Here is a 24,620-nt window from a genome sequence, read left to right on the forward strand (position 1 = left end):
GTATTTAAAATCGCGAAAGTTGGCGATTTTGTTTTGCTTTTGCGGTGCCTGTCTCTTATTGTCGGTTGCGTTGAAGGATTTACGTGCGTGGCGTCAGGAGTATGGAATCGCATATCTGTATCTGCTTGTTTGCCTGGCAAGTATTACGTTTTTCTGTGTGTCCTTTATTAATTTTGTATCATATTCTTATTGGTTTTTTTCTTTCTTTACAGGTTTTCGGAAAATAATTGGACGTACGATACTGCGGAAAATTATGCATTTTGGGGACGGATTTTGTGGCTTATAAGTGTGGTGTCAGCTCCGCGCTAGTGATCCTTGATGATGCAGTGGCATCAAGAGGTGGAGACGGCGTCGTAAAAATGTAAATTTTTTGTGTTTATAATCGCGATAGCTGCCGATTTTGTTTTTCTTTTGCGGAGACCGCCTCTTCTTGTTTGTTGCATTGGATTACCAGTTGGCTGTAGTCAAGGAGGTAAGAGCAATATTTGATTGTTTTGTTTAATTGTTTATTGGTTAATTGTTTTGCTTTTAGGTTTTAGCGTCAACTAATGTAGGCGCTCGTCGTTCTGGATCAGCCCGTCTATTGCAGCGCAGCATGCATGTAGATTGCATCGGTGATAAGGGATACTAATCAGGACCGTGTGGCAAGATAGTTCAGGTAAGTGACGTTGTGCATAAATTGCTGCAGCGAGTCGCCTTTTATTCATCATGTTTCTGCCACACTAATCCTTTTCATATCGATCTACCGCTTCATCTTATAGGACTTGTTTGTATTTTTCCGTATCTTTCATCAGTATCAGCTGGAGTGCGTTTTCGTAAGCTTGATTATCCGGATGCTTTGAGGTGTGAGTATTGATTCTATTGTTTATATTTTAATGCCATTATCTAATTGAGTTTGTATTCTAAGAAAATTAGGCTGCGTCGAGGAAGGAGATGACCGTGCAGGAGTTTGGGAGCAGATTGACGTGCGCTTTTCCATCGGATATAGATGTCGTTAGAATAAGTATAAGTAGATGTAGGATTAATTGGAAGTTTCCATGTCAAGATTGTTAACTCTTCCTTGTATGATTAAGGCCAATAAACTGTCAATTTTCTTTTCTAAATTGTCGACTCTATTTGCTAGATTTGTTGTGTGGTCGTCCGAGAGGCCTTTTTGTAAGTTGTAATTGGAGTTTATTGGCGATGGCGTGGCTTCTTCAATAAGTCTTGGCTTGAAGCTTGCTCTGGCAGCTCTGCTGGTAGTAGGAGGGCTGTCGTTGCTAAATTGCCTGGGAATTGGAGTACCATTTTCCGGTTCCTGGTCAGTTTCTTCACTCCTTTGATTTCGGAGCATGTCCTGGTAATTTTCCAGATGTCGTTGCGCTGGGTTGCTTGTCTTGAGTACCATTCTTGGCTTTGCATTGTTTTTAGAAGTTATCCTACCCTTTTTGGGTAGCTTGTTGGTGTTTCGGCGCCATTTATTCAGCCGCGTCTGAATGGCGGTGTCATGGGAGGAAAGACGTGGCCTTCTGTCATTCATATTCTGTCGGAAAGGATTTAACACCGACTTTCTGGCAGCCTCCTGGCGAGCTTCAGCAATTGATCTGTTCAGGATTGCTGAGCTGTGTGGCAGCCGAGGGGTGTTATTGCGTGGAGGAGGGCCTTGACGTCTATAATAGTTGTTGGTTGCGTCTTTAATTGTACGTATTTTATTTGTGTCAATGTTGTTTGCCGCAAGCTTTTGTTTTTCAGCCTTGTAAACAGGGCATCCCTTGTATGCGCTAATGTGCTCTCCAGAGCAGTTGACGCATGTAGCAGGGGTGGTTCTTGGCTTGGTGCAACAGGATGACAGGTGATCGCCAGCGCATTTCATGCATCTAGGTGGCCTCATGCATGAGTTCTTGGCATGCCTGAAGCCTTGGCATCTGTAGCACTGGACCGGCTCCCGTGTCCTGTTTTTCCTTTCAATATCCACTCTTTGCCCACCGATTTGTTTGAGTGAGATAATTTTGTCATGACTGCCGTCCTTGGCCATGACGATCTCCACTTCAAACATGCGCATGGGCCCCCCTGTAGCCGGGTTCGTCATATTTCTGACGAAGCGCGCCGAGAATCCTAGCGTCAGCAACTCCTTGACAATCCACGAGCATGGAGTGGAGTGGTGGAGATGTCTGATTACAACTCGGAAGCCCCTCTCGGACTTTGGCTGGTTGGTGAATAGAGAAAAGCCGTTTGCTATAAGGACATCTTTGATTTTGTGGTAGGCGGTCATGTCCTTGGCCTGGATCCTGACCCCGTTCCCTTCAGTTGCCCTGGTAGTGTAGCTGGAGACTCCTGCTGTATAGTTTAGCTTTTCCAGGAGCGGGACAATTTCTTTGACATCGTCAACGAGAATGGGTGGCGCTCTGCAGCTTAGTGGCACAAGTTTCCAAGGTGGCAGCTCAGCTTCTGTATTTTGAGGAGGTGCCGTCGTTGCGCTGCGTGCAGGAGCATTGGTGCTGCAGGGTAACGGCTGGTGTGAGAGTCGATTCCTGGTTTTGGATTCCTCGTATACAGATTTGGCTGCCTTGCTTTGGAAAACGGGTGTGGTGAGGGGTGGAAAAATGCTGGGAGATTTGAAATAGGTGGTCACGCATAATCGTTTATTTGGCGTCTTGAAACTGGAGCAGTCCAAGTCATCGTTTGTCCTCTTGGCCGGAGTTTTCGTTAGAGGAGCCGGAACTGTGGGTGCCACAAAGATTGGACCTGTTCCAGCAACCACTTCCGAGAAACTCATGGGTTGCTCGTCTGGGCTCCTGGACGGAGATTTGAATAAGTCCCGCTTGGCAGCAGGCCGACTAAGGGTGCGAGTTGTTGTTAAATTCCCCACAGTGGGCATGGATCTGTTGTTAGATTTGAATTTTAAATCACCCTTTTTTTTTTTTTTTTTTTTTTAATATTTTCAGCGCCTGTTGGTGCTGTCATTTTATTGTACTCTGATTTTTTGTTAAAATATATAGTTACAATTTATGGCATTTTACAGTTTTGGATCGGCGGCAGTTGTGCTCGCCATGGTTAAGAGAGTTATTTAAAAATTACAATTTCAAGGACGATTTTGATTTGCTTGGCAGCAGTTATTCGCGCCATGATTAGAGTTAGGATTTTACGTTAAGTAGACTTAGCTTGTGGTAGTTAACATTTTTATAAGTAGTAGTAGTTTTAAGCTTGAGTTATGAGTAGTAGTAGTTTTAAGCTTAAGTTATAAGTAGTAGTAGTTTTAAGCTTAAGTAATTAATAAGAGAAAATTTGTAGTATTAAGGGGAAACAGTTTTGGGTGGATATATATTCTAATTTAAATTTTTGTGGCATAGGATTCCAGCGATGAGACTCTGGCTGATGGCGGCGACGACGAGCAGTTGCTATCATCCGAGGAGATAGATAGCACTGTTGCCCATCCTTCACTTTGGTCTCCATTATGTCCGTCCATTTTGTATGCTGCGTTCCGTCTTGTTCACTTTGGTTAGCTGTTGCACTGGTGCCTCTGCCGGATTTTCAATCACCACTAACGCGCCGTTCTAGTTGGGAAGCCTAGGCGGGCTATTGGGCTATCGATAATTCGGAGGGAAAAAAGCACGGCTAGTAATCGGTGTTCTGGCGATTTTCCCGTCAGAATGGTTACCGATATATCGCTTCGCGTTGGCCGATGTCATTGGACATTATCAGTAGCTGGTCTCACTACTCCTGGGCTTCGATAAATCGGAGGTAAAAGCAATATAGCTGGTAATCGATGTTCTGGCATTTTTCCCGCCAGAATCTTTATCGATACCCTGCTTCGCGTTAGCCGGTATTCCAGGTCATTCTCGGTAGCTGGTCTCACTACAACTTGGAAAAGGGAAAGGAAATCATATGTTACCTTTGTTGATGTAAATTGTGTTGTAGTTTTCTCCTTTTTGGCCCTGCAGAATAAAATATTATTATTTCTTTCAGCGTCGCTGCTCATCGCGCCACCGCGGAGATGCCATCCTGTACCAGGCATCGGACAATCTGGCCCGTCAGGCCTGATGAGATGATCCAGATTTGTTTCTTGAAAACGCCGGCGACTGTTCGTAAGTCCAACCGATTGGCAAGGTGTGCGACTGAGGCCGAAACCATTCCCTGCTACTGCTGTCGCTGCCGCCGCTGCTGTTTTTGCTTATGGTGGTGGTTGCGTCGCCGCCGCTGTTGCTGTTGGTGGTGAAAGCGTCGCTGCTGTTGTTGTTGCTGGTGGTGACTACGTAGCTGCTGCTGCTGCTGGTGGTGGTGGCTGCGTCGCTGCTGGTGGCGACCGAGTCGCTGCTGTTGTTGCTGTTGGTGGTGACTGCGTCGCTGCTGGTGGTGCCTGCGTCGCTGCTGGTGGTGGCTGCGTCGCTGCTATTGCCGTTGCCGGTGGCGGCTGCGTAGTTGCTGTTGTTGCTGCTGGTATTTTATTTTTTTTCTTTGTATTTTTCAGGTGCCTAGGCTGGACGGTTTTTGCAGGTAAGTATTATGTTTGTATTTGTTTATTTATATAGTTGCATTATTTGTTGTTTTTCAGGTATATTTTTCAGGTCGGCTATTCTGAAGGTGGGTATTATGTTTGTTTTAAATTGCATTAAATTTTTGCTTTTTGTTATCAGGTACTTTTGTAGCAGCTAATTTTGAGGCCGTCGTAGCTGTGATGCCGTGGTTTTAGGTTATTCAAGTTTGCGATTAATCTGAAGGTAAGTATTAAGTTTGTTGTTATAATTGAATTAATATTTGTTTTTGTTTTCAGGTACATTTGTTGCAGCTCATATTGAGGCCGTCGCTGCTGGGATCCCTTGGTTTTGATTTCTTTACGTTTGCGATTAATCTGGAGGTAAGTATTACGTTTGTTGTTTTAATTGCTTTTATATTTGTTTAATTTTTCAGGTACGTTTGTAGCAGCTAATATTAATGCCGACGCAACTGGGATGCCAAGGAATTGGGTTCTTAAAGTTTGCGATTAATCTGGAGGTAAGTATTAAGTTTGTTGTTATAATTGTATTAATATTTGTTTTGGTTTTCAGGTACGTTTGTAGCAGCTAATATTAAAGCCATCGAAGCTGGGATGCCGTGGTTTTGAGTTCTTCAAGTTTGCGGTTGGTCTGGAGGTAAGTATTAAGTTATTTGTTATAATTTATATTTAATATTTGTTTTTGTTTTAAGGTGCAGTTGTAGCAACTCTTATTTAGGCCGTCGCAGCTGGGATGCCGTGGTTTTGGGTTTTTTAAGTTTGCAGTTAATTCTGGAGGTAAGTATTATGTTAGTTGTTATAATTTCATTAATATTTGTTTTTGTTTTAGGGTACATTTGTAGCGACTCATATTAAGGCCGTCGCAGTTGGGATGCCGTGGTTTTGGGTTCTTCAACTGCAACTGCTTCGCTGCTGCTGATGGTGGTGGCTGCGTCGCCTCTGTTGCTGCTGTCGGTGGCATCTGCGTCGCTGCTATTGCTGCTGATGTTTGTGACTGAGTAGCTGCTGTTTCTGCTGATGGTGATGACTGCGTAGCTGCGGGTGGCGACTGCATCGCTGGTGGTGGTGAGTGCGTCGCTGCTGATTGCTGCTGTAATAGCTACGGGCTGGCGGGCTGTGCTGACCTGGAGCCGTCGTTGAGCTGCTATCCGGCCGGATCGTCGTCGTCTTCGCCATTATACGGTTCGTTGTTGCTGTTTGCCACACCGCCACGGAGACGCTAGCTTGAGTGGAAACAGCCTGCCTGGTCAGTCTACCCTGATGCGAGCATACAAACTGCAGCTGGAGGGAGGCATTCGTCGAGTCCAACGTAGTTGCCAGGAGACATGCTAGGTTGGCCAGGAATGCACTTTTGGTACACAACTGTGAGAGATGGATGGATAATACAAGTTTTCTTCTTTCCAGGGTAAAACGCCGCTGTTAATTTGTTCCAGTGTGTTGACCAGGGTCAAGACAAAAAGTCGGGTCGTCAAAATTTCCAAATGGCTGTTGAGGCAAGAAAACTCCCTGCTGTTGCTGCAGCTGCTTGTTGTTGCTTCTGCTGGGGAATGTGTTTACACCTGCTGATCCCGTTTATTAATGAAGGCGCTACTTGTTGCTGCTGTGCTGACATCGGAGTGGTAGGCGAGAGACAAGTTGGCATCATTCTCGAGGCTCCCAACAGGCCTGGTCATCTTACATTCCAATGTCACTGATCACCACATCCTACACTGTGATGCCAGCATGTATCAGGCGTCGGCCATTCGGGTCCGTCAGCCCTGATGCAGGCATCCCAATTTTGGCAGGAAGGAAAACAAGCGCCGCAGTTCAGGTGCTTTTACAGGAACACGCCGGTTTTCAGGAATGAAATTTTATTGTATTTTTTTAAAAAAGAGAAGGAAAACTAAAAAATTATTCTCTTTCTTTCAGGAAAACGGTGGTGAAGTGCCAGACAAAGCGGCAGATGGAGCCTTCATAAAGCGGCGATTGTTTCAGGCACAAATCCATCAGTTTGGAATGAGAGACGGATCACCAGTGATGCATTCACCATCTCGCCAGGATAGCGCAATTCGATTGCGTAGTCTATATCATCCAGTAGGTGTTATAAGTTAGATTTTACCATTTATATGTAAGACATTTCCCTTTATAAAATAACCTGTAAGTGAGCCTTTAGCCTTTTTTTATTTATTTCTTTTCTATTTATATATTTTGCCACCCCTTCCGCCAGTTTTCGTTAATTCTGTATTTTGCTTTTCTCTGATTTATTTTAATTTTGTTCCTGGTCTCCTTCGTAGTCGGGTAAGATTATTCTCTGTACATTTAGTGGTTGTCCTTTAAATATTTCTATTATTTCCTGTCTGGTTAGATCGCCCCTTCTATATTGCTTATTATATAGGTTGATTTCTGATTCGCACCATCTATCTGGAGGCCACTTTTTGCTTTCCCTTTCCCTTCTTTCTATCTCTTCCTGTTTTTTTATTCTTCTAAGCTCTTCCTCTTCTTCCTCTAGTCTCAGCAGGGTGGGGAGTTCAACTAGATGTGTTTGCCTTATTTTATCTCTCTCCTTTCGCTTTTTTAGGGTTCTGCAGTCATCTAGATCAGGGATTTTTAGAAGTTTAGGTGAGAGGGTTTGTCCAGTCTGTTTTAGGGTGATATGGTCCCTTGTCATTTTCAAGTACCTCTGCCTGCTTCTTTCAAGTCTGTTCGGGATAAAGTGCCTAGAGAAGATCCTGCGAACAGCTATATTTGGGTGTGATTTTATGGTTTCTGAGAACCTGTGGACAGCCTGTTGGTAGAATTCTTCTACTGTTTTGACTCCAAATCGGTCCCTTATAGTTTCGTTTTTCGTATATCTTCCCGCTCTACATATGTCTCTCACTTTCTTATTTTCCTCAACTTGAATCCGTCTTATCTGTGCATCCGTAACAAGGGGACCCCAGGCTGCTATGGCATACTGCCATATTGGTGACAGGACTGACTTAAGGATCAGCATTTTAGTCTTTGTAGGGAGTTTGCTCCTTCCGTTTAAGACCCATGTCATTTTCTTGTAGGCTGTAGTGTATTTGCCCACCAGCTTTGTGACGTGGGAACTAAGGGTTAGCTTGCTGTCAAGGATTACGCCAAGGTATGATTGGTTGTTTTCAGTCTTTATTGTTTGACCCTTTATCTTCATAGTCTTTATATTTTTTGGTAAGTCGTTTTTTAATGTGAAGATGACATGTCCAGTTTTAGCAGCGTTTATTGATATACCCCATTTGTCCGCCCAGTCGGAAAATGACTTAAGGTAGATTTCGTTGTTTCTTGTGGCAGCAGTTGGTATTATGTCTGAGCTAAGGATCATAGTGTCGTCTGCGTATGTTGAAAGCATAATTCTTTCTGTTGGTGAGGGGCGGTAGATATGTGGAAGAGGCATGTCTGAAGAGAAGATAGAGTAAAGTAGTGGTCCAAGATTGCTTCCTTGAGGCACACCTGCGCCTATTTGTCCTGTTCTCGAAGTCTCTCCAGCTTGGTCTTTGACCTCAAACGTTCTATTTGTAAGGTAGCTCTCCTTTTTTAACTTTGTAGGTGGAGGTACGGATTTAACTTTGTAGGTGGAGGTACGGAGACAGAATGAATTCTGTTCCGCATCCACAAATTTATTTTGCCTTTGATTACAATTTATGCAATATGTAGGTACAATTATTTGAATTTAGAGTTTAACATTGCATGGGGTGAGTTTGGGGCTTGGACATAGATTAGTATTTAATGTTAAGTTAGTATTTTTTATGAAGGCTTTAGATTATAGACAGAGACATGGACTGGTAACATTATCGTCTTGCATGTTTTGTTTACATTAATAAATTGTAGCGATTTTACAGAAAACATAGAAATTTAGGACTAACATTGTGTAATTTATTTCTTTTCAGGTACCCCCGCCAGAAGGACGGAAGCATAGAGTCGCTGAGGAGCCTAAATAGCCATTACAGGTGAGTTTTTGTTGTGTGTTGGCTGTGGACTGTTGTGGCCGCAGGGAGTGGGCCACTTGCAACAAGTATGTCCGGCTGGAGTTGCAGGTGAGTTATTCTTGGTGGCAGCATCCAGCGCCGCCGTCATTTGGTGAAGATCCGTTATGTCGTCAGTGGCAGATTTATGCAATTGTTTAATGAGATTGTTTGTGTTGCAGATGCAAGTTGCCGATCGTCAGGAAGAGGAGTTGCGCAGACAAATCCCACGCAGCTGTCGTTGCATTTTTATTGAGCTGCTGGCGTTATGGTGGTGGAGTGCTCTCTAGTGAGAAGTCGTCAGTGCGGATTGAAGCTCGATCTATCACCGAGGAGAGCCAGGTGCGCCGCGTCTTGTGGCCGTAGCATCAGGATTGGCAGCTAGTGGCCGCCGGTTCGAGATTTGTTGCAGAGGGCGGCCGCAACAAGAATGGCATGGAAATGGATGTAAAAATAGAATTTGGTAAGTATAATATTTGTTATTTGTTATTTGATGATTGCATTAATTTTTGTTGTTTCAGGTACATTGAGTGGAATTTAATTTAAGGTGAGTATTATCTTTGTGTATATTTGTTTATATAGTAGCGTTTGTTATTGTTTTTCAGGTACTTAAGGAGGAAGCTAGTCTGGGGTGAGTGTTGTATTTGCTTTTATAATTGCGTTGATTTTAATTTTATTTTTTGCTTTTCAGGTACATTTTGTAAGAGCTAGTTTGGAGGACCTTTGTTATTGTGCTATTGCAGCTGGAATGCCGCGGTTTTGGAGTCATCAAGTTGCAATTAGATAAGTATTATATTTTAAATATATATTTCCCAGTAATAGCTTGTGTTCCCTTGTTTCAATAGTTAGAGTCTTTGAAGCTGGAGCTGCGTGCTTGACGTCAGCAGGATGGAGCCGTCCACTAGCATCTGCTACTTTGTCTGTCCGGTTTGTTATTATTTATGTGTTCTTGAGTAATCTTTGTATCGCATTCTTATTTATTTTCCTTTCATTACAGGTTAGGAGAGAATTCGTCGAAGATACAGAACTGAGGAGAAATATGCAATTTGAGGACAAGTTTTGCACCATATTGATGTGGCATCTGCGCCACGCAAATTATCCTTATTTATGCGTTGGCGTCAGGAGATGGAGACGGCATCATAAAATTGTCAACTTTTTGTATTTAAAATCGCGAAAGTTGGCGATTTTGTTTTGCTTTTGCGGTGCCTGTCTCTTATTGTCGGTTGCGTTGAAGGATTTACGTGCGTGGCGTCAGGAGTATGGAATCGCATATCTGTATCTGCTTGTTTGCCTGGCAAGTATTACGTTTTTCTGTGTGTCCTTTATTAATTTTGTATCATATTCTTATTGGTTTTTTTTCTTTCTTTACAGGTTTTCGGAAAATAATTGGACGTACGATACTGCGGAAAATTATGCATTTTGGGGACGGATTTTGTGGCTTATAAGTGTGGTGTCAGCTCCGCGCTAGTGATCCTTGATGATGCAGTGGCATCAAGAGGTGGAGACGGCGTCGTAAAAATGTAAATTTTTTGTGTTTATAATCGCGATAGCTGCCGATTTTGTTTTTCTTTTGCGGAGACCGCCTCTTCTTGTTTGTTGCATTGGATTACCAGTTGGCTGTAGTCAAGGAGGTAAGAGCAATATTTGATTGTTTTGTTTAATTGTTTATTGGTTAATTGTTTTGCTTTTAGGTTTTAGCGTCAACTAATGTAGGCGCTCGTCGTTCTGGATCAGCCCGTCTATTGCAGCGCAGCATGCATGTAGATTGCATCGGTGATAAGGGATACTAATCAGGACCGTGTGGCAAGATAGTTCAGGTAAGTGACGTTGTGCATAAATTGCTGCAGCGAGTCGCCTTTTATTCATCATGTTTCTGCCACACTAATCCTTTTCATATCGATCTACCGCTTCATCTTATAGGACTTGTTTGTATTTTTCCGTATCTTTCATCAGTATCAGCTGGAGTGCGTTTTCGTAAGCTTGATTATCCGGATGCTTTGAGGTGTGAGTATTGATTCTATTGTTTATATTTTAATGCCATTATCTAATTGAGTTTGTATTCTAAGAAAATTAGGCTGCGTCGAGGAAGGAGATGACCGTGCAGGAGTTTGGGAGCAGATTGACGTGCGCTTTTCCATCGGATATAGATGTCGTTAGAATAAGTATAAGTAGATGTAGGATTAATTGGAAGTTTCCATGTCAAGATTGTTAACTCTTCCTTGTATGATTAAGGCCAATAAACTGTCAATTTTCTTTTCTAAATTGTCGACTCTATTTGCTAGATTTGTTGTGTGGTCGTCCGAGAGGCCTTTTTGTAAGTTGTAATTGGAGTTTATTGGCGATGGCGTGGCTTCTTCAATAAGTCTTGGCTTGAAGCTTGCTCTGGCAGCTCTGCTGGTAGTAGGAGGGCTGTCGTTGCTAAATTGCCTGGGAATTGGAGTACCATTTTCCGGTTCCTGGTCAGTTTCTTCACTCCTTTGATTTCGGAGCATGTCCTGGTAATTTTCCAGATGTCGTTGCGCTGGGTTGCTTGTCTTGAGTATCATTCTTGGCTTTGCATTATTTTTAGAAGTTATCCTACCCTTTTTGGGTAGCTTGTTGGTGTTTCGGCGCCATTTATTCAGCCGCGTCTGAATGGCGGTGTCATGGGAGGAAAGACGTGGCCTTCTGTCATTCATATTCTGTCGGAAAGGATTTAACACCGACTTTCTGGCAGCCTCCTGGCGAGCTTCAGCAATTGATCTGTTCAGGATTGCTGAGCTGTGTGGCAGCCGAGGGGTGTTATTGCGTGGAGGAGGGCCTTGACGTCTATAATAGTTGTTGATTGCGTCTTTAATTGTACGTATTTTATTTGTGTCAATGTTGTTTGCCGCAAGCTTTTGTTTTTCAGCCTTGTAAACAGGGCATCCCTTGTATGCGCTAATGTGCTCTCCAGAGCAGTTGACGCATGTAGCAGGGGTGGTTCTTGGCTTGGTGCAACAGGATGACAGGTGATCGCCAGCGCATTTCATGCATCTAGGTGGCCTCATGCATGAGTTCTTGGCATGCCTGAAGCCTTGGCATCTGTAGCACTGGACCGGCTCTTTTAACTTTGTAGGTGGAGGTACGGAGACAGAATGAATTCTGTTCCGCATCCACAAATTTATTTTGCCTTTGATTACAATTTATGCAATATGTAGGTACAATTATTTGAATTTAGAGTTTAACATTGCATGGGGTGAGTTTGGGGCTTGGACATAGATTAGTATTTAATGTTAAGTTAGTATTTTTTTGTAAGCTTTGGATTATAGACAGAGACGTGGACTGGTAACATTATCGTCTTGCATATTATGTTTACATTTATGAATTGTAGTGATTTTATATAAAACATTGAATTGTAGGACTAACATTGTATAATTTATTTCTTTTCAGCTACCCCCGCCAGGAGAACGGAAGCATCGAGTCGCTGGAGGCCTCGAGAGTCATTGGAGGTGAGTATTAGTTGTGTTTTGGCAGGAAATTGGCTTCAGACGCTGGATGCGCGCCACTTGCAATATGTATGTCCGGAAAGCGTTGCAGGTAATTTATTAGTGGTAAGTTTATCCCTCGCTGCTGTCATTTGATGGTTTTTCTCTTCCACCCTCAGTGGTAGATGTTTGCAATTATTTATTTAGTTTGTTAAAATTGCAGGTCAGCTTCGGCGGTCGTCGGGAAGAGGATGCCTGAAGAAAGGTCCGGCACAGCGGTCGTCACGTAGTTTTGGAGCTGCTGCCATTATTGTGATGGGATCTGTTTCGTTATGGCAGGAGAGTCGACAGTGATGATTGTGGCTTGGTCGTTCATCTTGAGTGGCTAGATGCGCCGCGTTTTGTGGCCATTTCGCCAGGGTTTGCAGCTTGGAGCCTCCGGAGCGTGATTAGTTGCCGAGAGCCGTCGCAACGATTGGGGCCATGGAAATGGAAGTAAAATTAGATATTGGGTGAGTATTATATTTGTTATTTGCTTTTGTGATTGTGTGATTTTGTGTTTTTTTTTCAGGTACATTTGGTGGAAGGTAAGTATTATATTAATAATTTATTTGTTTTCATATTTATTGCATTGTTTTCGTTTTGTTTAATTTTGTTTTTGTTTTTCAGGTACATTAGGTGGAAGCTAATCTGGTGGTAAGTATTTTAATTGTTTTTATGGTTGCGTTAATATTTTGTTTTGTTTGTATTTAACTAATTTGGAGGTCCTTTGTTTTTGGAACATAGCAACGGAAGAGCCGCTGGTTTAGTGTCGTCGAGTTGGCGATTAGATAAGTGTTTTGTTAAAGTAATTAATTCCCAGTTTTAGCTTGTGCTCCCTTGTTTCAGAATTTACAATCTTGGTGCTTTTAGGTTTTAGCTTCAGCTCTCTGTTGGCGCTCGTCAAGCTGGAAGTTTATGGGAGCAGCCATGGAAATGGATAAAATTTGAGATTGGGTGAGAATTATATTTGTTGATTGATTTTGTGATTGTGTAATTTTTTGTTTTTCTTTTCAGGTACATTTGGTGGGAGGTAAGTATTATATTTATAATTTATTGGTTTTTATATTGTTGCATTAATTTTTGTTTTTGTTTTTCAGATACATTTGGTGGAAGCTAATCTGGTGGTGAGTATTATAATTGTTTTTATGGTTGCATTAGTCTTTTGTTTTTCAGGTACTTTTTGCAATTAATTTGGAGGCCCTTTGTTTTTGGAACATGGCAACGGAAGAGCCGAGGGTTTAGTGTCGTCGGGTTAGCAATTAGATAAGTGTTTTGTTAAAGTAATTTATTCCCAGTTTTAGCTTGTGCTTCCTTGTTTCAGGATTTACATCTAGGAAAGATCAGTTGCATGCTTATCGTCAGCAAGATGGAACCGCCTGTTGGCGCCTGTTGTCGCCTGGTTGTTTGCCTGTCCGGTTTGCTTTGTTCTTAATTAATTATCTTTTGTATCATATTCTTATTAATTATCTTTTCGTTGTAGTTTAGCGGAGAACTCGTAGGAGATGCGATACTGAGGAAAAGTAAACAATTTGAGGACAAAAAATGCGGATTGTTTGTGTGGCGCCTGCTCTGCGCTAGTTATCCTTGTTGGAGCAATGGCATCAGGAGGCGGAGACGGCATCGTAATATTGTCGATTTTTTGTATTAAAAGTCGCAAAAATTGGCGATTTTGTTTTACGATTGGTGGGCCCATCTCCTCTTGTCTAATGCATAAGCTGTAGGTAAGCTGTTGTCTGTGGTCGGTGCGGTAAGTGCTTTATTTGATTTAATTTAGTTTGTTTAAAATGTTGTTAATTGTTTGCTTTTAGGTTTTAGCGTCAGTTCTCTGTTGGCGCTCGTCAAGCTGGAAGTTTATGGGAGCAGCCATGGAAATGGAAGTAACATTTGTGATTGGGTGAGAATTATATTTGTTATTTGATTTTGTGATTGTGTAATTTTGTGTTTTTCTTTTCAGGTACATTTGGTGGGAGGTAAGTGTTATATTTATAATTATTTGTTTTTATAATTATTGCATTAATTTTTGTTTTTTTTTTTTTTTTCAGGTACATTTGGTGGAAGCTAATCTGGTGGTGAGTATTATAATTGTTTTTATGGTTGCATTAGTCTTTTGTTTTTCAGGTACGTTTTGCAACTAATTAGGAGGCCCTTTGTTATTGGAACATAGCAACGGAAGAGCCGCGGGTTTAGTGTAGTCGCGTTGGCAATTAGATAAGTGTTTTGTTAAAATAGTTTAATTAATTAGGAATTAATTGTAAATAAATGTATTTTTGGTTTTAATTGCTTTATTTGTTTTGTGAAGACTAATTAGGTTGGTCAGCTTCGGGTTCGTAGTCTGGGATTACTATTTTGATTACAGTGGTGGGTTGTCCGAGCATTAATTCAAGAATTTCCTCTCTGGTCCTTAGTCCTTTTCTGAATAGTTTGCTGTAATAATTTATTTCAAGTTCACACCATCTGTCTGGTGGTCCCTTCTCTAAAGCTTTTCTCCTTTCGGCTTTTTCCTTTTCCACTCTCATTTTCTCAGCTATAGATTGCCTTATTTCCAATTCTTGGTCAGCAATCAGGAGGAGGGTTGGAAGGGTCTGTCTGTATCTGGTTCTCATTTTGGCGACTATTTCAGCTTCCTCGTTTTTTGTATAATCATGTATGGAGCTGTAGGTGGGTTCCGCAGGTGGTTTTGGTTGGTGTTGTTGGAGAGGCAGGAAATATTTTGAGAGTTGCTTGACGTATCTGCTTCTGCTTAGTTCCAGTCTGATAGGTTTGTAGGCGTTAATTAGGAGGTCGTATATTAGAGGGTTTTCGTGGTCAGTAAGGGAGTTGGCGTAGCGTTGGCTTGCTTTATCAAAAATTTCATCGAATGATTTAATGTTATAAATAGTCCTTATGGTAGCTTGTCTTGTATATCTGCTGGCGTTAATGATTCGCCTGATATATTTATTTTCCATTGTTTGAATTTTATTTGCTTGGGTGTCCGATACCAGCGAGCCCCATATTGCTATGGCGTAATGCCAGATTGGGGAGACAATTTGTTTCCAGAGTAGAATCTTTGCGTTTTTAGGTAGGTGGCTATTTTTTCCTACTAGCCATTCTAGTTTTTTGTAAGCAGCTATAGTCTTTCCTTTTAGTAGCGTTATGTGTGCTCCAAAGGTCAGTTTTCTGTCTAGCATAAGTCCGAGATAGCGTTGTTTGTTTAATTTGGCAGCTCTTTGTCCATTAATTGTTGGAGGAGTGTATGCATTAGTTTCTTCTCTTTTTAGGGAGAAGAGAATGTGTCCGGTTTTCTTTGCATTAATTGCTATGTCCCATTTTTTTGACCATCTACAGAAAACGTTAAGGTAGTTTTGATTTAGGTTGATCGCAAGATTGGTATATTTGGACCGGCTAAGAATTATGGTATCGTCTGCATATGTAGCTAAGATAGTATTTGTTTGGTTGTAATCAGGGAAGGATATGTGACGCATATAGTCTTTTACGATTGGGTAGGGCATATCAGATGAGTATATTGAGTAGAGGACCGGACCCAATATGCTGCCCTGGGGAACTCCAGCTCTAATTTTTCCTATCCTAGACGTGGTTTCACCGTCGATCCTGACAGAGAAGGTTCTATTCGATAAATAGTTTTCGAGTAGGTCAAATAGGTATCTGGGGATGAGTCTAGATAATTTATAAAGTAGGCCATCGTGCCATACTCTGTCAAAGGCTTCCGTAATGTCAAGGAAAGTGGCAGAACAGACATCTTTCTCTTCAAAGGCTTTTAGGATAAATTGAGTCACCCTGGCTAGCTGATGTTCGGTTCCGTGGTCCTTTCTGAAGCCGAATTGATGGGATGGGATTGCTTTGGCAAAATAATCAATGTCGTACAGTCTTTTTAGTAGTATTCTTTCGAGTAGTTTAGAAAGGCCAGAGAGTAAGCTAATTGGTCGGTAGGAGTTTAGAGCAAAAGGTGATTTCCCTGGTTTGGGAATCATTGAGATGCTTGCGTGCTTCCATTTGTTTGGGAAATGTCCAGTTTTCAGAATGTTGTTATAGATAAGTATTAGGTATAATCTGGCTTTTGTGGGTAGGTTTTTTATGGTTTTGTTGTTAAGATTGTCAGTTCCTGGGGCTTTCTTTAGTTCCAGTGAGTTTATCAGCTCATTTAGTTCAGCCAGAGTGACTGGCTTGAAGGTGCTGTTACCGGATTCGCCGTTCGCATCTAAAGATTTGAATTTTTCTAATTCACTTCTGACGAAGTCCCTGTCTTTGGCGTCGTTATTTTGATTTGCCTTGAAGCGGGACTCAAGGTGGGCTGCAAAAGCTTCAGCTTTTTCATCTAAAGTCCTGGTCCAGGGGTAGTCAGTTCTTAGGCTGTTGTCATCATTGTCCTTTTTTATCGGCCAGCAGGGTCGAGGTTGCTTTTTGATTGTGTTTGTAGTTTTCCATAGTTTTTGCATTCTATATCTGTCCGTGGTGTCAATGTCCTGTAGGTTGCGGTTGAGGAGTTTAAGTTTGAGCTTTCTGATTTCTTTAGACAGTCTATTTTGTACGTTTTTAAACCATCTTCGGGCTTCGTCAGTTCCTACTGCTCTAAAGATTCTATTTAGCTCCTTTTTCTCCTCTAGTAGCCTTTTAGTTGCATCATCTAGTCTTAGCTTTGTGGGTCTTCTTGAAGAGTTGTAGGTGCGCAAATCTTGGGGGCGATTTGATGGAGTGGCTTCATTGGCTGCGGATTTTATATTGTTGATAAGAATATCTATGCAGTCATCAATGTCCTGTCCTGTGCGTATTTCCGTATTTAGTAATATTTTGTTTTCTAGGTTTTTCTTGAATTTCGTGAGATTTGTTCTTTTTTGTATAATTGCATTGTTTGTTGTATTATTAAGTTGCCAGTCGGTATCCTCAGGATCTAGGACTATTTGAATAGGGAGGTGGTCCGAGCTGAGTTCATCTGTAGAGTAAGTTTTTAGTCTTTTAGTGTGGAAGCCCTTGCAGATTGCAAAGTCCAATGCAGAGGGCTGTTTTTTCTTGTCAAAAGGAAAGTGTGTGGCTTGGCCGGTGGCCACTATGTCAAGGTCTTTTCTTGCAAGGATTGACTGTGACAGGGATCTTCCCTTAGCGCAAGATAAAAAGTTACCCCAGAGTCTGTGTTTGCAGTTCCAATCGCCGCCAAGTATAAATTTGGTTTTTCCGTCGAGGAGCGTGTCAAAGTGATTGAAGAGCTTTGAGAATTGCTCAGTGGTCCATTTAAATACAGGTGGGCAGTATATTGGGGCAACGATTGTCATGTTTGCGCGTATGTGATTTGAAGGTATGAGTGCTATGGGTGCGCTTTGCATGAAATCAGTCTCTATGGGATTAAGGCATGTGTGTCGAATGTTTTGATTGACGATGGTAGCAGTGCCGCCTTTTCTGTGTGAAGTAGGGTTTTGTGCTAGGTATGTGTGGAAACCTTTGAAGTTTAGTGCGTTGGAATTTCGTTCTAACCTGGTTTCTGTTACTAGCATAATTTGGATATCTTCTTTTTTAATATAGGCCTCCAGTTCATTTATTTTATTAGTAATTCCGCAAGAGTTCCAATATCCTATTTTAAGGGTATTGGTAGATTGTCCGTTGTTTAGAATTAAAGTCATAGTGAGAGTTTAAATTGCGTTGAAGATTTGAAGATTCAGGAGGTTATGAGGTGTGCTATGGTCGGCTCTTTGGTAGATTCGAGGCACTTGAATAAAAGTTCCATTAGGTTGTCAATTTTCTTTTCAATATTTTCCACTCGTTGTGTAAGACTTTTACTGTGGTAGTCAGAGGTGCTTTTTTGCGGATTTGAGTAAGTGTCCATAGGCGTAGGGGTGTTGTCTTCTATGATCCTTGGCTTAAAGGATGCTCTGGCAGCTCTGCTGGTGGTCGGCGGGCTGCCATCAACTCCCCTCCTTATGTTTGTCGTATTTTCTTCAGGGTCCTGGTCCTTGCGTTCACATCTTGCTTTGCGGAGCTTGTCCTGGAAACTTTCCAGGTGCCTTTGTGCCGGGTTGCTCGTCATGTTAGGTGGTCGTGAGTTTGGCTTGTCTTTGGGATTGATCGTGCCTTTATTGGACCCATTGTCTGGATTGCGGCGCCATTTACTCAGCCGCTTCTGGATGGCCAAATTGTGGGAAGATAGGCGTGGCTGGATTTGTCTTGCATCGTTTCTGTTTTGCCGGAAGGGGTTCTTCCGGAAAGCTCTTGTTGTGTCATGGCGGGATTCAGCTGTTATCCTGTTGAATAGTGATGAGCTGAATGGCAGCCGGGGGGTGTTGTTGCGAGAGGGTTTTTTTTTTTTTTTTTTTAACTTTGTAGGTGGAGGTACGGAGACAGAATGAATTCTGTTCCGCATCCACAATTTTATTTTGCCTTTGATTACATTTTGTGCAATATTTAGGTACAATTATTTGAATTTAGAATTTAACATTGCATGAGGCGAGTTGGGGATTTGGACATAGTTAGTATTTAATAATTAGTTAGTATTTTTGTTTAAGGCTTAGATTATAGACAGAGACATGGACTGGTAACATTATTATCTTGCATGTTTTGTTTACATTAATAAATTGTAATGATTTTACAAAAAACATTGAAATTTAGTACTAACATTGTAAAATTTATTTCTTTTCAGGTACCCCCGCCAGAAGGACGGAAGCACCGAGTCGCTGGGAAGTCTCAAGAGTCATCACAGGTAAGTTTTGTTGTAAGTTGGCTGTGGTCAGCTGCGGCCGCTGGAAGCGAGTCACTTGCAACAAGTTGCAGGTGATTTGTTCTCATCTGCGGCATCCCACGCAGCCGTCGTTTGGTGAAGATCCGTTATATCGTCAATGGCAGTTTTATGTAATTGTTTAATGAGTTCGTTTGTATTGCAGATGCATATTGCCGGTCGTCAGGAAGAGGAGTTGCGAAGAGTTGTCCAACGCAGCCGTCAATGCGTTTTAATTGAGCTGCTGGCATTATGGTCGTGGAGTTCGTCTCGTGGCAGAGAAGTCGTCTGTGGGGATTGTAGTTCGGACAATCACCGAAGGAAGCCAGGTGCGTCGCGTCTTGTGGCCATAGCTTCAGGATTGGTTGCTTGGGGCCGCCGGTTCGAGATTTGTTGCAGAGAGCCGCCGCAACGAGATTGCCATGGAAATGGATGTAAAAATAGAATTTGGTAAGTATAATATTTGTTATTTGTTATTTGATGATTGCATTAATTTTTGTTGTTTCAGGTACATTGAGTGGAATTTAATTTAAGGTAAGTATTATATTTATGTATATTTGTTTATATAGTAGCGTTTGTTATTGTTTTTCAGGTACTTAAGGAGGAAGCTAGTCTGGGGTGAGTATTGTATTTGCTTTTATAATTGCGTTGATTTTAATTTTATTTTTTGCTTTTCAGGTACATTTTGTAAGAGCTAGTTTGGAGGACCTTTGTTATTGTGCTATTGCAGCTGGAATGCCGCGGTTTTGGAGTCATCAAGTTGCAATTAGATAAGTATTATATTTTAAATATATATTTCCCAGTAATAGCTTGTGTTCCCTTGTTTCAATAGTTGGAGTTTTTGAAGCTGGAGCTGCGTGCTTGTGGTCAGCAGGATGGAGCCGTCTATTAGCACCTGCTACTTGTCTGGCCGGTTTGTTATTATTTATGTGTCCTTGAGTAATTTTTGTATCGCATTCTCATTTATTTTCCTTTCATTACAGGTCAGCGGAGAAATCGTTGGAGATACAAAACTGAGGAAAAATATACAATTTAAGGACAAGTTTAGCAGTGAATTGGTGTGGCATCAGCGCCACGCACATGATCCTTATTTGTTCTATGGCATCAGGAGGTAGAGACGGCATCGTAGTGTTGTCAATTTTTTTGTGTTAAGAGGCAAAAAGTTGGCTTTTTTGTTTTACGTTTGGTGGAGCCGTCTCCTCTTGTCTAATGCATAGGATGTGGGTAAGCTATGTCTGCCGTGGGTGAGGTATTTGCTTTATTTGATTTTATTTTGTTTATTTAATTTGTTGTTGATTGTTTGCTTTTAGGTTTTAGCGTCAACTCGCTGTTGGCGCTCTTCAAGCTGGAAATTTATGGGAGCAGCAGAGTGTCCTGATCGACGAGGTGGAAGCGTTGTTGGCCCGTCTTTTGCAGAGCATCAATTTGAGTAGATTTCAGCGGTGATAATAGATACTTCAAAGGACCGTGCGGCAAGAAAATTTCAGGTAAGTGACGTTGTGCATAAATTGCTGCAGCGAGTCGCCTTATATTCATCATGTTTCTGCCGAGCTAATCCTTTTCATATCGATCTTCCGATTCGTCTTTTAGGCTCTGGTTGGTTTTTTTCCGTATCGTTTCGTCAGGATCAGCTGGAGTGCGTTGTCGTAAGCTTGTTTATTCGGGTGCGTTGAGGTGAGAGTGTTGTTTATATTCTTTTGCCATTTTCTAATTGAATTAGTATTCCAGGAAAATTGGGCTGCGTCGAGGAAGTTGATGACCGTGAAGGAGTTTGGAGCAGACTGACGTGCACTTTACCGTCGGATATAGATATCGTTAGAATAGATATAAGTAAGAGTAACTTTAATTGGATGTATCCATGTCAAGATTGTTATCTGTTCCTTGAATAATTAAGGCCAATAAACTGTCAATTTTCTTTTCTAAATTGTCGACTCTATTTGCTAAGTTTCTTGTGGGGTCGTCAGAGAATCCTTTTTGTAAGTAAGGATTGGAGTTTCTTGGCGATGGCGTGGCTTCTTCAATAATTCTTGGCTTGAAACTAGCTCTGGCAGCTCTGCTGGTGGTCGGAGGGCTGTCATTGCCAAATTGCGTGGGATTTGAATTACCCTTTTCAGGTTCCTGGTCATTTTTTTCACTCCGTTGTTTTTGGAGCATGTCCTGGTAGTTTTCCAGATGTTTTTGCGCTGGGTTGCTTGTCTTCGGAACCTGTCTTGGCTTTGCATTATTTTTTGAGGTTTTCCTACCCTTTTTGGGTATATTGTTTGAGTTTCGGCGCCATTTATTCAGACGCATCTGAATGGCAGTGTCATGCGAGGAAAATCGTGGCCTTCTGTCGTTAATATTTTGTCTGAAAGGATTTGACATTGACTTTCTGGCTGCCTCCTGGCGGGCTTCAGCGATTGATCTGTTCAGGATCGCTGAGCTGTGTGGCAGCCGTGGTGTGTTATTGCGTGGAGGAGGGCCTTGACGTCTATAGAAGTTGTTGGTTGCGTCTTTAATTGTACGTATTTTATTTGTGTCAATGTTGTTTGCCGCAAGCTTTTGTTTTTCGGCCTTGTAAACGGGGCATCCTTTTTTTTAACTTTGTAGGTGGAGGTACGGAGACAGAATGAATTCTGTTCCGCATCCACAATTTTATTTTGCCTTTGATTACAATAAATGCAATATGTAGGTACAATAATTTGAATTTTTGAGTTTAACATAGCTTGGGGTGAGTTTGGGGCTTGGACATAGTTTGTTAGTATTAATTTTTTAAGTTAGTATTTTTTAGGCATGGATTTCAGACATTGACATGATTGGTAACATTATCAGCTTGCATGTTTTGTTTACATTTATAAAATGAAATTATTTTGCAAAAAACATTAAAATTTTAGACTAACATTGTTTTATTTATTTCTTTTCAGGTACCCCCATCAGAAGGACAGGAGCACCGCGTCGCAGAGAGCCTCAGGAGTCATCACAGGTAAGTTTTGTTGCATTTTGGCAGTGGTCTGTTGCGGCCGCTGGAAGTGGGCCACTTGCAACAATTTTGTCCGGCCGGCGATTGCAGGTTAGTTGTTCTTGGTATCGGCATCCATCGCTGCCGTCATTTGGTGAGTATCAGTTGTATCGTCGGTGGCAGTTTTATGCAATTGTTTGAATATATTGCAGATAAAATTGCCGTTCGTCAGGAAGAGGAGTTGCAATGAGTTGCCCCACGCAGCCGTCATTGCATTTCTTGAGAGCCGCTGTCTATATGGTGGTGGAGTCGTCTCGTGGCGAAGAAGTCATCAGAGAGGATTGTGGCTCGGTCTGTCACCGAAGGAAGCCAGGTGCGCCGCGTCTTGTGGCCATAGCGTCAGGATTGGCAGCTTGGGGCCGCCGTTTTAAGATTTGTAGCAGAGAGCCGCCGCAACGGAATAGCCATGGAAATGGATGCAAAAATAGTATTTGGTGAGTATTATATATGCTATTTGTTAATTATGATTGCATTAATTTGTATTATTTCAGGTACATTGAGTGGAATTAATTTAAGGTAAGTATTATATTGGTGTATATTTGTTTATATTGTTGCGTTTATTATTGTTTTTCAGGTACTTAAAAAGGAAGCTAGTCTGGGGTGAGTATTTTATTGCTTTTTTTAATTGCGTTGATTTATTTGCTTTTCAGGTACGTTTTGTGAGGGCTAAATTGGAGGCCCTTGTTATTGTGTTGTTGCAGCTGGAATGCCACGATTTTGGAGTCATCAAGTTGTCAATTAGATAAGTATTATATTGTAATTATATTTTTCCCAGTAATAGCTTGTGTTCCCTTGTTTCAATAGTTGTGGTCTTGGAAGCTGGAGCTGCGTGCTTGTCGTCAGCAGGATGAGGCCGTCCACTAGCATCTGCTACTTTGTCTGTCCGGTTTGTTATTATTTATGTGTCCTTGATAATTTTTGTATCGCATTCTTATTTAATTTCCTTTCATTACAGGTTAGCGGAAAATTCGTCGAAGATACAGAACTGAGGAGAAATATACAATTTAAGGACAGGATTTGCAGCATTTTGATGTGGCATCTGCGCCATGCAAATTATCCTTATTTATGCTTTGGCGTCAGGAGATGGAGACGGCATCCTAAAATTGTCAATTTTTTGTGTTTGAAATCGCGAAAGTTGGCGATTTAGTTTTGCTTTTGCGCTGCCTGTCTCCTGATTTACGTGCGCTTCATCGGCAGGATGAGCTCGTCAGGTTTGCATTTTTCTGTGTGTCCTTGATTAGTTTTGTATTATATTCTTATTAATTTTCCTTTCCTTTCAGGTTATCAGGAAATCATTGAAAAAACGGTGCTGGGGAAATTTATACAATTTGGAGACGGATTTTAATTATTTTTAATATGATGTCAGCTCCGGGATAGTAATCCTTGTTAGTGCAGTGGCATCAGGAGGAGGAGACGGCGTTGTAAGATTGTCAATTTATTGTGTTTATAATCACGAAGGATGGCGATTTTGTTTTTTCTTTGCAGGGCTCGTCTTCTCTTTTTGGTTGCGTTGGATCACCAGTTGGCTGTGTTTGTTGAGGTAAGTGCTTTATTTGTTTGGCTTTGTTTATTTTCTTATTGGGTTATTGTTTTGTTTTCAGGTTTTGGCGTCTCTAGTGTAGGCGCTCGTCGATCTGAGGGAATTTAAGAGTAGCGGATGGATAGATTCTGCAGCTCCGCGCTAAGTGCCCTGAGCGAAGCGTAGGCAGCTTATATGGCCCGTCTATTGCAGTGCAGCACTGCAAGTAGATTGCATTTTTTAACTTTGTAGGTGGAGGTACGGAGACAGAATGAATTCTGTTCCGCATCCACAAATTTATTTTGCCTTTGATTACAATTTATGCAATATGTAGGTACAATTATTTGAATTTAGAGTTTAACATTGCATGGGGTGAGTTTGGGGCTTGGACATAGATTAGTATTTAATGTTAAGTTAGTATTTTTTTTTGTAAGCTTTGGATTATAGACAGAGACGTGGACTGGTAACATTATCGTCTTGCATATTATGTTTACATTTATAAAATTGTAGTGATTTTATATAAAACATTGAATTGTAGGACTAACATTGTATAATTTATTTCTTTTCAGCTACCCCCGCCAGGAGAACGGAAGCATCGAGTCGCTGGAGGCCTCGAGAGTCATTGGAGGTGAGTATTAGTTGTGTTTTGGCAGGAAATTGGCTTCAGGCGCTGGATGCGCGCCACTTGCAATATGTATGTCCGGAAAGCGTTGCAGGTAATTTATTAGTGGTAAGTTTATCCCTCGCTGCTGTCATTTGATGGTTTTTCTCTTCCACCCTCAGTGGTAGATGTTTGCAATTATTTATTTAGTTTGTTAAAATTGCAGGTCAGCTTCGGCGGTCGTCGGGAAGAGGATGCCTGAAGAAAGGTCCGGCACAGCGGTCGCCACGTAGTTTTGGAGCTGCTGCCATTATTGTGATGGGATCTGTCTCGTTATGGCAGGAGAGTCGACAGTGATGATTGTGGCTTGGTCGTTCATCTTGAGTGGCTAGATGCGCCGCGTTTTGTGGCCATTTCGCCAGGGTTTGCAGCTTGGAGCCTCCGGAGCGTGATTAGTTGCCGAGAGCCGTCGCAACGATTGGGGCCATGGAAATGGAAGTAAAATTAGATAATGGGTGAGTATTATATTTGTTATTTGCTTTTGTGATTGTGTGATTTTGTGTTTTTTTTTTTTTCAGGTACATTTGGTGGAAGGTAAGTATTATATTAATAATTTATTTGTTTTCATATTTATTGCATTGTTTTCGTTTTGTTTAATTTTGTTTTTGTTTTTCAGGTACATTAGGTGGAAGCTAATCTGGTGGTAAGTATTTTAATTGTTTTTATGGTTGCATTAATATTTTGTTTTTCAAATACGTTTTTTAACTAATTTGGAGGTCCTTTGTTTTTGGAACATAGCAACGGAAGAGCCGCTGGTTTAGTGTCGTCGAGTTGGCGATTAGATAAGTGTTTTGTTAAAGTAATTAATTCCCAGTTTTAGCTTGTGC

At 41.5% G+C, this 24,620-nt stretch overlaps 1 protein-coding gene and 3 long non-coding RNA genes across 27 annotated transcripts; all 4 read left to right on the forward strand.

Moving 5' to 3' along the window:
* Window positions 1–2,916: 2,916 nt before the first annotated feature.
* Window positions 2,917–6,615, forward strand: LOC120285498. 12 transcript variants are annotated; one of them, XR_005544768.2, is made up of 11 exons: window positions 3,859–3,881; window positions 3,946–4,064; window positions 4,448–4,473; window positions 4,532–4,560; window positions 4,614–4,697; window positions 4,751–4,834; window positions 4,888–4,971; window positions 5,025–5,108; window positions 5,164–5,248; window positions 5,301–5,803; window positions 5,876–6,615. XR_005544768.2 is itself a non-coding variant. In XM_039298186.2 (6 exons), exons 1-6 carry the CDS (start codon window positions 3,865–3,867, stop codon window positions 6,560–6,562), a joined length of 465 nt encoding a protein of 154 aa, XP_039154120.1. In that variant the 5' UTR covers window positions 2,917–3,864; the 3' UTR covers window positions 6,563–6,615. The 12 variants fall into 12 exon arrangements, 2 of the variants coding, with proteins under 2 accessions (XP_039154120.1, XP_039154121.1); XR_005544770.2 differs by lacking the exon at window positions 3,859–3,881 and having other exon boundaries at window positions 3,891–4,064; window positions 5,170–5,248; XR_005544767.2 differs by lacking the exon at window positions 3,859–3,881 and having other exon boundaries at window positions 3,892–4,064.
* Window positions 6,616–8,137: 1,522 nt separating this feature from the next.
* LOC123327410 lies at window positions 8,138–20,539 on the forward strand. Of its 5 annotated transcripts, XR_006542145.1 has the most exons (10): window positions 8,138–8,415; window positions 8,613–8,893; window positions 8,952–8,977; window positions 18,541–18,600; window positions 18,782–19,065; window positions 19,124–19,149; window positions 19,208–19,233; window positions 19,294–20,102; window positions 20,206–20,289; window positions 20,344–20,539. It is a non-coding gene; the product is annotated as an uncharacterized LOC123327410 (long non-coding RNA). The 5 variants fall into 5 exon arrangements; XR_006542143.1 differs by having other exon boundaries at window positions 8,139–8,893; XR_006542147.1 differs by lacking the exons at window positions 8,138–8,415; window positions 8,613–8,893; window positions 8,952–8,977 and adding an exon at window positions 18,206–18,233.
* LOC123327411 lies at window positions 9,803–10,692 on the forward strand. Of its 3 annotated transcripts, none has more exons than XR_006542150.1 (4): window positions 9,803–10,061; window positions 10,122–10,247; window positions 10,351–10,434; window positions 10,497–10,692. It is a non-coding gene; the product is annotated as an uncharacterized LOC123327411 (long non-coding RNA). The 3 variants fall into 3 exon arrangements; XR_006542149.1 differs by having other exon boundaries at window positions 10,505–10,692; XR_006542148.1 differs by having other exon boundaries at window positions 10,351–10,692.
* Window positions 20,540–21,519: 980 nt separating the features above from the next.
* LOC120285501 lies at window positions 21,520–23,362 on the forward strand. Of its 7 annotated transcripts, none has more exons than XR_005544784.1 (5): window positions 21,520–22,047; window positions 22,105–22,129; window positions 22,188–23,034; window positions 23,099–23,153; window positions 23,215–23,362. It is a non-coding gene; the product is annotated as an uncharacterized LOC120285501 (long non-coding RNA). The 7 variants fall into 7 exon arrangements; XR_005544778.1 differs by having other exon boundaries at window positions 22,188–22,838; window positions 22,894–23,153; XR_005544779.1 differs by having other exon boundaries at window positions 22,188–22,824; window positions 22,894–23,153.
* Window positions 23,363–24,620: the final 1,258 nt, after the last annotated feature.

Source organism: Drosophila simulans, unplaced genomic scaffold, assembly GCF_016746395.2.
Source record: "Drosophila simulans strain w501 unplaced genomic scaffold, Prin_Dsim_3.1 Segkk30_quiver_pilon, whole genome shotgun sequence".
NCBI lineage: Eukaryota > Metazoa > Arthropoda > Insecta > Diptera > Drosophilidae > Drosophila > Drosophila simulans.

What these genes read in the sequence shown, in the direction of transcription:
- LOC120285498 (XM_039298186.2), top strand. An exon ending in AAGTCCAACCGATTGGCAAG is followed by an intron (nt 4,087 to 4,447) that starts GTGTGCGACTGA and finishes TGTATTTTTCAG; the next exon opens with GTGCCTAGGCTGGACGGTTT. An exon ending in TCAGGTCGGCTATTCTGAAG is followed by an intron (nt 4,561 to 4,765) that starts GTGGGTATTATG and finishes CATTTGTTGCAG; the next exon opens with CTCATATTGAGGCCGTCGCT.